General features: G+C 38.1%; 1 protein-coding gene and 1 long non-coding RNA gene across 6 annotated transcripts in view; one reads left to right on the forward strand and one right to left on the reverse strand.

Moving 5' to 3' along the window:
- GHR (growth hormone receptor) overlaps positions 1–15,145 on the forward strand; it is a 272,691-nt gene that overhangs the window by 246,005 nt on the left and 11,541 nt on the right. For all 5 annotated transcript variants that reach the window (XM_067730609.1, XM_067730610.1, XM_067730611.1 and 2 more), the window contains 3 exons: positions 2,873–3,051; positions 7,893–8,058; positions 10,039–10,129. In XM_067730609.1, the coding sequence (XP_067586710.1) occupies positions 2,873–3,051; positions 7,893–8,058; positions 10,039–10,129 (436 nt within the window). The remainder of the gene's footprint in view (positions 1–2,872; positions 3,052–7,892; positions 8,059–10,038; positions 10,130–15,145) is intronic.
- The window catches only part of LOC137221250 (uncharacterized), a 56,458-nt gene that overhangs the window by 1,068 nt on the left and 40,245 nt on the right, over positions 1–15,145 (reverse strand). The gene's annotated exons all lie outside the window — the stretch shown is intronic.

Genomic DNA, 15,145 nt, shown 5'->3' on the forward strand with positions numbered 1-15,145 from the left:
ACAGAGGAATTTGGACTTTACCTTACTGCCCAGGGGTACATTTGAGGATGCTTAAGCAGGGAAATGACCTCAGGATATTTATTGCTAACCCTTACACAGCATTTACCATAGATCAGGTATGATCACTGTGTGAGATAGGTTCTATTATAATCCCCATTTTACAGATGATGAAACTGATCCCCAAAGCAGCGGATCAATGACTAGCTCAAGGTCAGACAGCTGGTAGGCAGAGCTGAGATTCAAACCTAAGCAGCATAGCTCCAGAGCCCATGCTCTTAACCTCAAAGCCATACAGCATGGTACTATTGTCTCAGGGGAATTCGTCTTGCTGCAGTGTAGAGGGTAGATTGGAATAGCACAGACTAGAGGTATGGGGATTAGAAGACTTTGTGATAATCAAGGCAAAAGATGATGACGGGCAGAGTTACCATGAAAGCAGGTAGGGAGGGAGCTGAGAGTGAGAGACAACAAAGAACCGAGGTGAACCTAGATCTGAAGATGACAGCCACAAGCCTCAGCTTCCTCATGTATTATGAATGTATTCTACTAGACCTCACAGGGCTCGTCTTTGGATTTAAAGTCATATTACTTAGGCATCTGTCATTCATTCAGTTTATTCAGCCAATCGTTGAGTCTCTTCCTTAGACCAGGCAGTGTTCTAGGTGCTGGGGACAGAAAACGTCTGCCCTAGTGGGACATTTTCCCAGTGAGGGTGGAAAGAGACCATGCTGGGAAGAGAGGTAACATCGGGAGGGAGAAAAGCATGCTGGAGAGGTTGCAGTGGTAGCGTTATCAGACACGGCTTCACCGAGACAGCGACACTTGAGTGAAGAAGGAAATGAGAGAACAGTCACGTGTCCACCTGAGGGAAGAGGGCACAGGAAGGGTAAAGATCCTGGAGCGGGAGCATGCCTTTGCTCTCTCAAGGAACAGCATGGGGTAGCGAGGGGATACACAGAGAGCGAGGAGGCGCGTGGTCATAGACCAGATCCCAGAGGTCAGAGGGTCAAGGCTAAGGTACCCTTTAAGCCATGTGTGACTTTGGCTTTCATCTGGAGTGAGATAGGAAGCCTTTGGAAGGCTTTAAATGATGAGTGATATGACCTAACTTAAGATGACCACCATGTCCACAGTATTGAGGGCTGTGTTGAGAATAGACTGAAGGGGGACAAGGACCACAGGAAGAGACTAGTTGGGAGGCTAATGCAGCAACAACAACAACAAAAAAAAAATGATAATGGCTAGGACCAGGTTAGAGCCATGCAGCTGATGAGAAGTGGGTGGATTTGGGGAGTATCTTGGAAGTACAGCTGACAGAATGTGGGATGGTGAAAAAAAAGATGAGTCCAGGGGCTTCCCTGGTGGCGCAGTGGTTGAGAGTCCGCCTGCCGATGCAGGGGACGTGGGTTCATGCCCCGGTCTGGGAAGATCCCACATGCCGCGGAGCGGCTGGGCCCGTGAGCCATGGCCGCTGAGCCTGCGCGTCTGGAGCCTGTGCTCTGCAATAGGAGAGGCCACAACAGTGAGAGGCCCGCGTACCGGAAAAAAAAAAAAAAAAAAAAAAAAAGATGAGTCCGGGAAGAGTTGAATTTTTATCCTGAGCAACTGGAGGAATGGAGTCGCCATTAACAGAACCAGGGAAGGTAGAAGAGGAGCAAGCTTCAGGCAGAAGACTTGCCTTTGAATGCATTCAGTTTCAGATGCTTTTTAAGTATCTCAGAGTGTTTCTCACACTGTAATGTGTCAACTAAGGCACCTAGAAATAAGCATAAAAGTAAGGAAGAGGTGATTATTATGCTCGTAACGGTGGTACTGAGCCTTCTCAAAAAGGACCCAGTTCTATATCCTCTATTTAAAGTAGGAAGATTTGTAAGATGCAAAATGAGTAATAGGTTGGAGACAACTTTGCATTAAAAACATTTTTATAGTTCAGTCATATAAAGGGTTAAGCTTTGGTTTTCAGAATTCATCAGTCCCCAACAAATCCAGAAAGATGAGGTATAACTATCATGATGTGGGTAGCTTAGCTATTTTGCAAATCCCTTCAATTTAGTTTCCAAAATGTGGTCATGATTAGTCAAATTGGGACTTTCTCATTTTTTATAAAGTAGTATCCACTCCACAGTGGTCAGTAGCATGCAGTTAAGTAAAACACAGAAAACACTGATTCATTACCGTTTGAGAGAGCAGTGTAATGCCTTCATTTTATATCTGAAGAAATGATCACATGTGGCTAGGAAGACAAGCTAAGGAGTATTTACTGAGTGTTTGGAAGGATTGTGCTTCTGTAGCCATACAGAAGTGGCAAAGACAAGAAATGAGAAAGAAAATAAGAAAGATCTTGCCCCAGGTCACATACAGCTTGGAAGAAAAAAGATTTCTCCACCCCTAGTTCCAAAACAGTGACATGTTTAAATACCACAGATCTTTCTGACTCTCTTCCTTCAGTTCTGAGTTAAAGTGAATTCCTTTGCCAAAATCCCAAAGTATTAATCCTACCAGAGCCAAAAGAAGTGTAAAACATGGCAAATCTTTAAGAATAGCTATAGATCAGATTTTAAACTCAAAAAGAAGTTTTTTATAGGGGCTTTTTTTTTAAGTCAAAAACAGATCATCCTTAAGTTAAAAACAGATCATCCTTAAGTTAAAAAATGATTCACTTTGTTGTAAAGCAGAAACTAACACACCATCGTAAACCAATTATACTCCAATAAAGATGTTAAAAAAAATGATACTGTCCCATAAAGTGGGAATATTGGAAGAATTAAGAGTTTGAATAATAAAAATGTATAAAGTAACAGTCTCTTCGGAAGAAAGCATTCCACTAATATCGAGCTGTGTCTGTGTACTAATTCTCTGTTGAAATGCCCAGTGCAACCAGATCCACCCATTGGCCTCAACTGGACTTTACTGAACATCAGTTTAACAGGGATTCATGCAGATATCCAAGTGAGATGGGAACCACCACCAAATGCAGATGTTCAGAAGGGGTGGATAGTCCTGGAATATGAACTGCAATACAAAGAAGTAAATGAGACCCAGTGGAAAATGGTAAGATATCATTACATCTCACATTTAAAAATCCTTTGACTTTTCTTCTTTTTAGTTTAACAACCCCCTCTCATTTATAGACTTCCTTTTGACTTAATACCACATGCCCATGCTATATGCTCTCTAATTTCTTATTTGAGAAAAATGGATATAATCAGTAAAATATCATCTTGGAATTCTTTAAGACAGCAAATGCTTACATGGAGTTTTATACAGAAACCTATGGAAGGAAAGGAAAACTATATTTCCCCAGTCATCATTGGTATCCAGTTGAACTTCAGAACAATATCGTGCACTCTAGCCACTTAGCTGCCTTTGAGGGTGTGGCTAAACATGGGAAGGGTTATGATCAAGGTCAACAGTGAGCCGGGGTTAAATATTCTCCCATGATTTTAGTTGCTACTCTTCACCAGACCCCCATTAAAATAAGTTCTTGAGTGACTCCAGGAGGGAAACAGAGGGGGAGGGAATCGATCCCCTAGAGGTTTCAGAAGGATGTTTTGTTACATACCTCAAGGGAGAATCAAGCTAAGAGGTTTTTATGTAAGCAAGTGGCATGGTACTGGTTGACCTCTGAACCCCACACTTCCTTGCCAAGTGTATGGGAACTGGGCACTTCGATCAAGTCCACATGGCGCACAACAAGAAGAAACCAGGATTATCATGCTGCTCCCAGTGTAACCAATTCTAAATCAGTCTAGCCACAGCCACAGGCCTGGCCAAGCCAAGTGGTTTCTGGCTGGTCACCAGGTCGTGCCCAGCAGCCCGGCACAGCCTCACTCCTAGAATTTTGCGACACCGGGCCCTGTCCATTCAGTGAACTGCTGAGGAAGAAGCCAGTTTTGTCATTAGAGGAAAGTTAAGTTTAGAGCAGCTGTGCACAGTTAAGTATTGGGCTTCAAGGTTCTGTTTGCAGAATCATTTTAATTTAGATATCTGTTCCATAACTTGGTGCAGAAAAGCTTGGCTGGATGCTGAGTCAGACAAGCCTTTCTAAATTCAAGCTTCAGTCAAACATTTGTTCAGCAACCAGGTGTTGAAATAACTACCGTGCAAGAGGCACGGTGCTAGGCACCCCAGGGCAGCAGTTCCCAAAGTGTAAACTTTGGACCCCTGAGGGTCCCTGGGACCCTTTCAGGGAGTCCACAAGCTCAAGACTATTTTCATAATAATACTAGAATGTTCTTTCCTTTTTTCACTGTGTCGAGATTTACACAGATGGTCCAAACGCAATGGTGGAAACACTGCTGCTGCCTTAGCACGAATCAAGGCAGTAATTCCAAATCGTACTGACAGTCACTGTATTCTTCACCACCATGCACTCACAGTTAAGAAGCGGTGAGCAGGGCTGCGGGGAGGTGGTTTCACATAAGAATGTCCTCGATGAAGCTGCATATATTATTAATTTTATTAAATCACGACTTCTGAGTATGTAGCTTTTTAATCTTCTGTGCAACACATGGGAAGTACACCTAAAGCACTGCAGCTACATACTGAGGTGTGGTTGGTTATCTTGAGAAAAGGCATTTAAACACCTGAGTTGCCTGCTAGAACTAGCTCCTTTTTGCTTGGAATACCATTTTTACTTTGAAAGAATAACTGATAAACAGCTGGATGGCTTTTCATATTTGAGTTGGCAAATACTTGGCAACATTTCTTGAAAAAGTGAACTTAACACTTAAGAAAAACAATTGACAGTATTTGTTGCCAAGGAGAAAATTTGAGCTTTCAAGGTTAAATTCGAATTTTGGAAAACTTGCCATCTGCAGCTGTGAGCTTGATAGCTTCCCCAACCTTTGAAGATCTCCTAATGAGATCAACGGTGATATAAGCAAAAGTGAGGTTTTTTTAAAATATTGTATAGTGAAATGTGTGAACATTTAGAAAATCTGCATAACTCAGTGAACAATATTTTCCAAATGACCAGTACGTACTGTAACCAAAACCACACATGGGGAAATGATCCATTCAAAGTACTAGATGGAATGGTGGATTTTAATATAATGACGTATGAAAGATTCATTGATAGAGTTTCAGATTCCACATTGCAACTAACCTTTAAGAAAATACCACTTACTGAGTTTTTTTGTTGGTGTTAAAGAAGAATATATACAATCATCTGAAAAGAGTATTAAAATATCTCTTCCATTTTCTAACTATATATCTGTGAGACCAAGTTTTATTTATGCACCTCAACCAAAACAACACATCCTAGCAGTTTTAATTCAGAGACAGTTGTAAAAATACAGCCATTAAGCCAGATATTAAAGAGATTAGCAAAAATGTAAAACAATGTCATTTTTCTCACTATAATTTTATTCTTTCAGAAAGTACAATAATTTTTATAAAAACGTTAACGTAAAATCTATTATTTTAATTTTGAAATTAGTATTTTTAAAATTCTCATTTTCAGTGTCTAGTATGGTAAATAGTGAAAGTTATAACCCAAAAAAACCAAAATCTTTAGGATTCTCAATCATTTTTAAGAGTGTGGAGGAGACCTGAAACAAAAAAAGTTTGACAACCTAGAAAAAGCAAAGATGTAAATCAGAACATTAGCACACAAACTGAGTGCTGATAGTTTGAACACAGAAAGTCCATGGCCTGTAGTTCTGTCCCAGGCGAGGCACTGATAGGAATCACACACTCTGAGCCAGATGCGTGGGAGCATGGGACTCCGTCGACCATTCAGGCCTGCATCCCAACTTGGCTTTGCGGCACTTTTCATTGCACCCCTGCTAAATCTCATCAGATAAGTCCAAAGGGGTCAATTAACTTTTTTACTTTACTTACCTTTTATAAATGAAGTTACAAATTCATGATATTTATAAGTTTGGTAATTTGCAAGGTATCTCAGAATTGTCATGAGTATCAAGGGCCCATCTATAGAATTGACCTCTCTTGAAGAACTTACATTCTACTTGGTTATGAGAACAAGAGGCATAAGCATAAAAAGAAGAGAGGGTTGTAAGTCAAGGGGGAAAAGGCTAATGTTTGTTGCTTGTATCAGGAATTCATGTTGCATTTGACAATATTGAATTTGGTATTACTATGCCCATTTTTAATTTATTAAACACATTTTGAATATAAAAGTAATTCTAATGACCATTTAGTTGCTTACAACTATATACCCGCTAAACCAAGTTAAGAATTTGTTGGTTTTTATTTTTTTTTTTAAGACTTAATGGGTGGCGTAGAATTATCCACAATGTGTTGGCCATCTCTTGAGTACCCACTATATACCTGGTATTGTGCTGGGCTTTGGAAATGTAAAGAAAATGAAGGCATCATTTGCCCCCAGGGAATTTGCAGTATAATATAGAAATTAGAGCAATGAATTAAAAGAAGTAATATGTGTACTACCTGGCAGGATGGAGTAGGGATAATTGCCAGAAGAGGCTTCTTAGAATATCAGCAGTACTTGCACTGAGAATTAGCCAAGAATAGGCTTTCCCTCATAGGAAGGTGGCAGGGAGCAGGGCGGGTATTAGGAGACCTGTGAGCAAATTTGAGTTTGGTGTGGCTGGTGTGGAAGGGTGAGGGAAGATGGAGAGGGGGCTATGGGTCGAATGGCCGAGGGTCCCTTTTTGGTTTTGTTATTAATGAAATCTGTAAAGAAATAGTACTGGTGACGGTGACAGAGAAATGAGGGCTTCAAGAACGGAAACATAGGCTTTTTAAAATAGTTTAAGAAAAATAATAAAATGAATTTAATATTCAGAAGCATTTTAGCTATACAAATATTCCATATATTAAGCATCTATAAAAGATGCAAACTAACCATTCTGTGTACATAGGAGAAAAAAAGAGGTACTTTGTGAGTAGAAACTAACTGAGGTGAAGGGAAATTTGTTTTAGAAGCTGAAGGCCCAGGCTCTGACTTAATAAAATAAATTATGAGAATCTTATTTATGTGATAAAACCCATGCTGTTGAAGAAGAGAATGTTCCTAATTTTCTATAAACAGGAACAAGATGTTCTACCCAAAAACACAAGAAAACCACATATTGTGTACCTGCTTTGAATATGTGACTTGGAGGAAAACACCATCATTAGTTGTGTCTAACCTCTTTGATAGCAACATGTCTTAAAGGTCTAATAGCCTCACCTACCCTTCCCTGGGAAGGTAAAGGAACATCCTGGCCTTCAGGGTTGTGGAATCCTGTTGGTTGTTACCAAAGGCCTCCAGTGACTTTTCTTCACAAATTGTGAATAGCAAACTATTTTGAGGTGGCTTTAAGCCTTCTAGAGCAAGCTGATAGAATTGTTTGAAAGTTTAATTAAGACAACTATGATTTTTCTAGGACACCCTCCAATTCTGTGATCATATGAATGACTACCCAGGATTTCCAAAGAACAGATACAGATATAGGAAATATGTGTGTTTCTTTCTGTTCTGATGTCTTTATATAAGAATGCAATATCCCAAAGGGTAGGCAATGTATCTGTAATCTTTATAATTCTGCCATTCACTATAATTCTATTATGCTTTGATCTGAGTAGAATATCTGACAGCCTAATGCAAAGATATAGCTGCATTTCTTTAAACAAGTCTATCATATCTTTGTGTTTATACCAAAATAAATTTGAAGACTACTCCCCATTTAACAAAATTCTTTTTTTTACCATTTTTTAATTGAAGTATAGTTAATTTACAATGTTGTGTTACTAAGTTATTTGCCTTGATCTTTCTCTAAATAGCAAACTCCACCAGCGCATTTTAAAACATTGCCTACTTCACAGAAATTCATTTTGAATACGAATGTAGAAACACCTCATAGAGCTTATTGCATTGAGTTGTTGACTCTCTAACCAGTAAGTTTTATATTTTGTCTTGAAAGATGGACCCTGTATTGTCAACATCAGTTCCAGTGTACTCATTGAGACTGGATAAAGAGTATGAAGTGCGTGTGAGATCCAGACAACGAAACTCTGAAAAATATGGCGAGTTCAGTGAGGTGCTCTTCGTAACACTTCCTCAGATGAGACCGTTTGCATGTGAAGAAGGTAAACCTAAGAGATTAAGATGGAAGCCAACATGGTTTTTGTCAATATACAGGGATTGTTAGGGTGTTGTCCAGATCAAGATACATTAGCATCAATTGTCAGGATGAGGGACCTTGAGTTCACTGCCTGTAACAGGTACTCTCCATTACAAAAGAGGAAGGAGGATTTCATTTTTGAATTATTCAGGAAAAGTCATGGGGTAGGTGCAAGTTAAAGAGCAGAAGATACACTAAGCTATTGATGGAGGGGGTGGGGTATCTCTGGATAACAGAATTTCAGGTGATTCTTTTCTTCATTTCTTTATTTCCTTGTTTCTGTATTTCTAGTATTTTCTATGAGTTTGTTTTGCACTTATAATCAGAAAAAAATGTTTCTCATATACACACACAGTGAAGAAATTCTGAATCTGGATGGATGGCTGTCTATGTGGCATCTTAGAGAATTCCTAATATTGAGTCAGCATAAGTAGTCAATGGCAGATGTTTATTGGTTTTAGAAAGTTTGGGTGTGGCTTTTACCTGGAGGAAGGCTTAATAAATCGTGTGCTAGATACGCTCAAGAGTGACAAGGAATATTTGAAGATCCTCTATAAAAGAAATATAAACATATAGTTTAAAGAAATGAGACCTATGAATTCAGAATAAAAGAATTTAAATTTTTGGATACAGAAATAAAGAAGGCTGCTTAACAATGAATAGTAAGTGTATAAAGTATTATCACTCCCAAATGGGAATTGGCTATAACTCATCCCCATTAAAAACGAAGGTTTACAGTGCCACATGAGGGTCTGAGGTTTGTTAACGAAACAGTCACAAGCTACAGAGAAATTAAATTTATATTTCTGCACTTACAGTACAGGTAGAATCCGTGATACTATATAACACAAATGAAAATGTCTATAGCACCATCTTTTCTACACTCTATTCAACAGACTTGTTGTTTCAAATGATACTTGATACAATGAAATTCAGGTTAAAAGCACATTTGCCACATGCCCTTTAACCTTATTGTGATGGCATTTAATTCCTTAACAAAAACATTTTTTAAACAAGCTTTTCTTCTCTGTTAAAAAAGAAAAAAATTAAACTCGCTTTATATTATGTTCCTGAGTATATCATTGATATAAAATTATAGGTACCACAACATACAAAAAAATGATATTCTTTCCCCCACTAATTCTTTATAATATGCCTAACGTCTCCCTTGGGGCTTTTAATAACTGAATAAGAAAATAAATAAAATATTACAGCATAAAAGCCTACTTTCATAAAGCAACCTTAAGGTAAATTCCACCTTAAAAGCAGTCAACCTCTGCCACTGCGGCACTTGTTCTTGAGAAATGAAATAGAAGTTTTACAGACGCCCACAAATTTGCTACAAATTATACTAAAATCTAAAGATGGGAGTCCTAGTACTGATCTTCTTCTGTCAAACAATATTTTTAAGCATATTTTTAAGCAATATTTAAGCAGAAAATGTATGCCCTGCATGTCTAAAAAGTTTCAGTAATGATTCAAAAGTAAAACTTTGATGGATCCCCAATCTGGAGGCTAAAAAATATCACCACACCTTTAAAAAAAAAAAAAGAACCAAGTGGACATTACTTAGGAAAAGTAGTATATTAACAGGCATCAATTTTTCCTAGAGCTGAAGCATTTTAATGACATACCCTGAATACATAAGATGCTTAAAGCAGTTTGTTTGTATAAACATGGATTGTGCTTAAACTGTATGCTGTTTCTTTACTTTGATTTTCTTTTTTTGGTACATGAAAGGATCTGAGGAAGTGGATAGAGGTGTTCTTGGAACAGAAAATACTCCTAAGTCATTGCAGTCTATTTCAGTGGTTATCAAATGAAATCACTGACTCTACTAGATGAATACAAATTAGGAAGTTTTTTTATGTGGAACAGGAGAGTGAAATGTAAACTTCAACTATTCATAGTTCTGTGAGTGAGATGTTGTTCTTATGTTTTTCAGATTTCCGGTTTCCATGGTTCTTATTTATTATCTTTGGAACATTTGGACTAATGGTGACATTATTTTTATGCATATTTTCTAAACAACAAAGGTAAGTGTGATATAACATACTTTGATATGTTTTTGCCAGTTATTTAGCAAACATACATGTTTCCATTTATTGTTTGATGTTTTCTTTTGTGAATCATGAGTGAAATATTTCAACCCAGTGAAACGTTATGTCCAGTTATACATTTACCACTTTGTTGTGTTCATCATAGAGACATCACAGGTCTCAGTTCTATCTGGAAAGTTGCATAGGACATTAAGAGGCTGAGGCTAGTGACTATACACCTTGTGATATGTACCTCCTCAAAGTTCTGAAAAAATTGGCTCATTTATTCCAGGACCATAAGGCAGCAGTGAGGCTTTGGCTGAGTCTGACACAGTCCTAATGTAAGAGGAAATTTAAGTGGTAAACTAAAGCACCTAGATAATTCAATCTAATAAAACCTTTTTTGACTTCATATGATGATGATTTTAAGTAAATTTGGGTTTTATTGAAATTGCTTGGATAGTTATGATTTGGTATTTCATCTGCTTTTGTCAACACAGATAAAATTCTAAGCTTGAAGAGATTCCATTCTGCATTCTCTTGCAGTCAAAAGGCAGGTTCCAGTTATTATTCTGCCACTGTTGTTTAATCTCATTTGAGTCCCTTAATCTCTCTAGGCCTCCATGTTCTCATGGGTAATTTGAGGGTGTTGGATTATATGACCTTTAAATTTCCCTTAAGCTGTAAAGGCTAATTATCCTATTTTCATTCTTGAAAGAAACTCAGTACAGACTACAGGAACTTTTAATACAAAACATAGGAAAAGTTACTGGTACTGGTCGCCAGTTTTCTTACATTTAGAATATTTTTTTTTAAACGTCTTTATCAGAGTATAATTGCTTTACAATGGTGTGTTAGTTTCTGCTGTATAACAAAGTGAATCAGCTATATGCATATGTATATCCCCATATCTCCTCCCTCTTGCGTCTCCCTCCCTCCCACCCTCCCTATATCCCACCCCGCTAGGTCACAAAGCACCCAGCTGATCTCCCTGTGCTATGCGGCTGCTTCCCACTAGCTATCTATTTTACATTTGGTAGTGTATATAAGTCCATGCCACTCTCTCGCTTCGTCCCAGCTTACCCTTACCCCTCCCCATATCCTCAAGTCCATTCTCTATGTCTGCATCTTTATTCCTGTCCTGCCCCTAGGTTCTTCAGAACCTTTTTTTTTTAGATTCCATATATGTGTGTTAGCATACGGTATTTGTTTTCCTCTTTCTGACTTACTTCACTCTGTAGGACAGACTCTAGGTCCATCCACCTCACTACAAATAACTCAGTTTCATGTCTTTTTATGGCTGAGTAGTATGCCATTGTATATATGTGCCACATCTTCTTTATCCATTCATCCGACGATGGACACTTAGGTTGTTTCCATCTCCTGGCTATTGTAAATAGAGCTGCAATGAACATTGTGGTACAGACTCTTTTTGAATTATGGTTTTCTCAGGGTATATGCCCAGTAGTGGGATTACTGGGTCATATGGTAGTTTAGAATATTCTTTAAGTCCCATGGGTTAATCTTGCCCCTTCTCCTAGAATTAGGGTAGCTAACACTCTGTTTGCCTGAGACTTCCCTGGTTTTAGCACTGAAAGTCCTGTGTCCAGGCAAACCAAGACAGTTGGTTACTCTAGCTAGGACTAAAGACAAGTCTCCAGGTGAAGCCAAGACGCATCTACAAATCAGAATAGGATCTATGTGAATATATTGTAAACGCTTTTTAATTTGTATTTTGAAGCTGTATAGTATTTGTAAACATCAAAATAGAGTTTCAGTAGAGAGAAGAATTCTCAGAATTCTAGAGTTCCAGAGTGTCAAGCATGCTAAAAGTCTCCAAGTGAATGTAGGAAGGGTTAATCTCCAATTTTATAATGTAAGCTCAGGAGAAAACAAAATTCCCTCTGTAGAATTTTATTTTCTATCTAACTTTCTAGCAACATTACTATCTTAGAAACACAAGTATTATAAAGCAGGATAACACACTTTTCAGTTGTGGGGGGGGGAGTTAGTAAATAAGTAAATAATTATTTAGGATTTTAAGTAATTTATATATTTAAGCAATGCCAACAGCAAAGGAGTCAAATTATTCTGTTGATTAATTTGAATTCACTGATCTGTACAGTTAGGCGATGGGCTAATTTATGTGTACCTGCAGTAGATAAACCCACTATGTACATAACGGAATTTACTTTTAACATTAGTTGTCAATTTCGAGTCATCATGAAGACCAAGCAAATTTGTTACGTTGCTTAAAATTACATTAGTTAACAATATTTGAAAGAAAAAATAATCCTCCAAATAGAATTTCAAAGGAAATATATTAACCTTTGTCTAAAAGAGCGTTTTCTATGAATAATGAAGTTCTTAACTATGACGCTTGGTCAAAATCACCAAATTGGGAAAAATTTTGGAAATCTATTTGTACTGCCAAATTTCCTGTTCTAAATTAAGTTTTCCGTGGAAAACAATTAACCTTTCTTTTTTCATGTACGCATAAAAACCCTTATCATTGTCTAAATTTCCATGTTCTAATGAAAGTAGGAAATGGTAGAAAATAGCTGACAGCAAGTGTGGAAAGAACAATTAAAATGAAACTCAAAGAATGAGGTGCTATGCCAGTTTACCCCAGAACTTCAGGACTGTAAAGGACTTCAGGTGCTCTTTGCTTGAGGTTTTGTTAGTTCACAAACCAAGCCACTGCTCCCTTTCTTAGTCCAGATCATTGAGTCAACTCTAGCAAAATTTATAGTGTAATTTGGATTTGAATAAAATGATAGAAAAATCAGAAACGTAGTTTCATGCCAGTTTATCGTTATTCTACACTCTGTGGCTCCCACCATATGACCTACTCCAGCCTTCAAGCTATGACTAATCCAGGAAGAAATAACTGAATCAACATAAAACAGAAGTGACAAACTGGCAACCTGAAAGCCAAATTCAGCCCACAGATCCATGTTTTGTTGTTTTATGTCCTTTTGATTTTGGAGTAAAGGTTTTCCTGCAAAGTGTTTATAAAACAGGGAATTTTCACACAAAAATCCAGATTACCAGATTACCTTTAAAAACAGATCTAGTGAAACTGGGCTGATATTCCTGCATGGCAACATGTGCTGAAGCAGAGGACCAACAACCATCCCATTTGCAAAGGGCGTACGTTCTCTGTCACCATTCCCATCCCTCCCTATGACTTTGTACCAGGCCCGCTATATTCAGTTGCATGACTGGCTTGGGTCCTCCAAGCTGCAGGGTCTGCCACCCTGGCCTAAAGTCAACCACAACTCCTAGAAAGCTATCAACAAGTACCTAAATGCATCATCCTCTTCAAAAAAAAAAAAAAAGGCACCCATACAAAGTAAAGCGTTAGACATTTAGGAAACTTTGCCTCCTGTAACTGGGGTTTTGTTGCATTTTTCTATGTGTTTGAACCCGTGAACTATTCATTTAGAGATGCAGAACCAAGTTTAACCCATCAGCGTGACAGAAGGCAAAGGGCCCAGGTTTTGGAGTCAGCTGCTTTGGATTTGAGTGCCAGCTGAGCCAAGTATTGGTGTGTGATTTGAACATGTTCCTTAAATATCTAAATCTTTCCACAGATAATGTCTTCTGCCTCCCTGGTAGTGGTAAGGATTAAATGAAATGTTTAGTGCAAGGGTTGACAAAGTTGTTTTAAAAATGACCAAACAGTAAATTTTTAGGCTTTCTAGGCTATGCAATCTCTGTCACCACTACTCAGCTCTGCCACTGTGGCATGAAAGCAGCCATAGATGATATGCAAACTATTTTACATAGATAATATGTAAAATGACCATGACCATGTTCCAATAAAACTTTATTTACAAAAACAGAGGGCAGACCACATTTGGCCCATAGACAGTAATTTGCCGACCCAGAGTCTAGTGCAAGATACATCTCATAGTGGTTTATCAGAAGCATTCAAAAATGGTAGCAGTTATTAATAACATGAATTTTTTCTATAACTTCTGTTCATCAGTAACAATTTAACACCGTCCCACAGAGTAAACCTAGTGGAGTCTACTCAAACACAACTTACGGAATTTGGCTCATTCCTTGGATTATGTAAAAAGGTGGTGGAAACATGCAAAAAACGTTCATTCACACTAAGTAGACTGTCAGCTGATACCCAAAACTCAGATTGGAATGGATAATCTCTGAGCTTTATTCCAGAGCCACAATGTTAATTTTTTTTTCTTTTAATTGAAGTATAATTGCTTTACAATGTTGTGTTAGTTTCTCGTGTACAGTGAACTGAATCAGCTATATGTATATATATATATATATATATATCCCCTCCCTCTTGGACCTCCCTCCCCCCCATCCCACCCATCTAGGTTATCACAGAGCACTGAGCTGAGCTCCCTGTGCTATACAGCAGGTTCCCACTGGCTATCTATTTTACACATGGTAGTGTATTGATGTCAAACCTAATCTCCCAATTCATCCCACCCTCCCCTTCCCCACTGTGTCCACACGTCCATTCTCCACGTCTGCCTTTCTATTCCTGCCATTCAGATAGGTTCATCTGTACCATTTTTCTAGATTCCACATATATGCATTAATATACAATATTTGTTTTTCTCTTTCTGACTTACTTCACTCTGTATGACAGACTCTAGGTCCATCCACATCTCTACAAATGACCCAATTTTGTTCACTTTTATGGCTGAGTAATATCGTATATATGTACCACATCTTCTTTATCCATTTGTCTGTCATTGGACATTTAGGTTGTTTCTATGTCCTGGCTATTGTAAATAGTGCTGCAATGAACATTGTGGTACATGAATCTTTTTGAATTATGGTTTCTCAGGGTATATGCCCAGTAGTGGAATTGCTGGGGCATATGGTTGTTCTATTTTTAGTTTTTTAAGGAACCTCCATGCTGTTCTCCATAGTGGCTGTACCAATTTACATTCCCACCAACAGTGCAAGAGGGTTCCCTTTTCTCCACACCCTCTCCAGCATTTATTGTTTGTAGATATGTGATGATGG

Source organism: Pseudorca crassidens, chromosome 3, assembly GCF_039906515.1.
Source record: "Pseudorca crassidens isolate mPseCra1 chromosome 3, mPseCra1.hap1, whole genome shotgun sequence".
NCBI lineage: Eukaryota > Metazoa > Chordata > Mammalia > Artiodactyla > Delphinidae > Pseudorca > Pseudorca crassidens.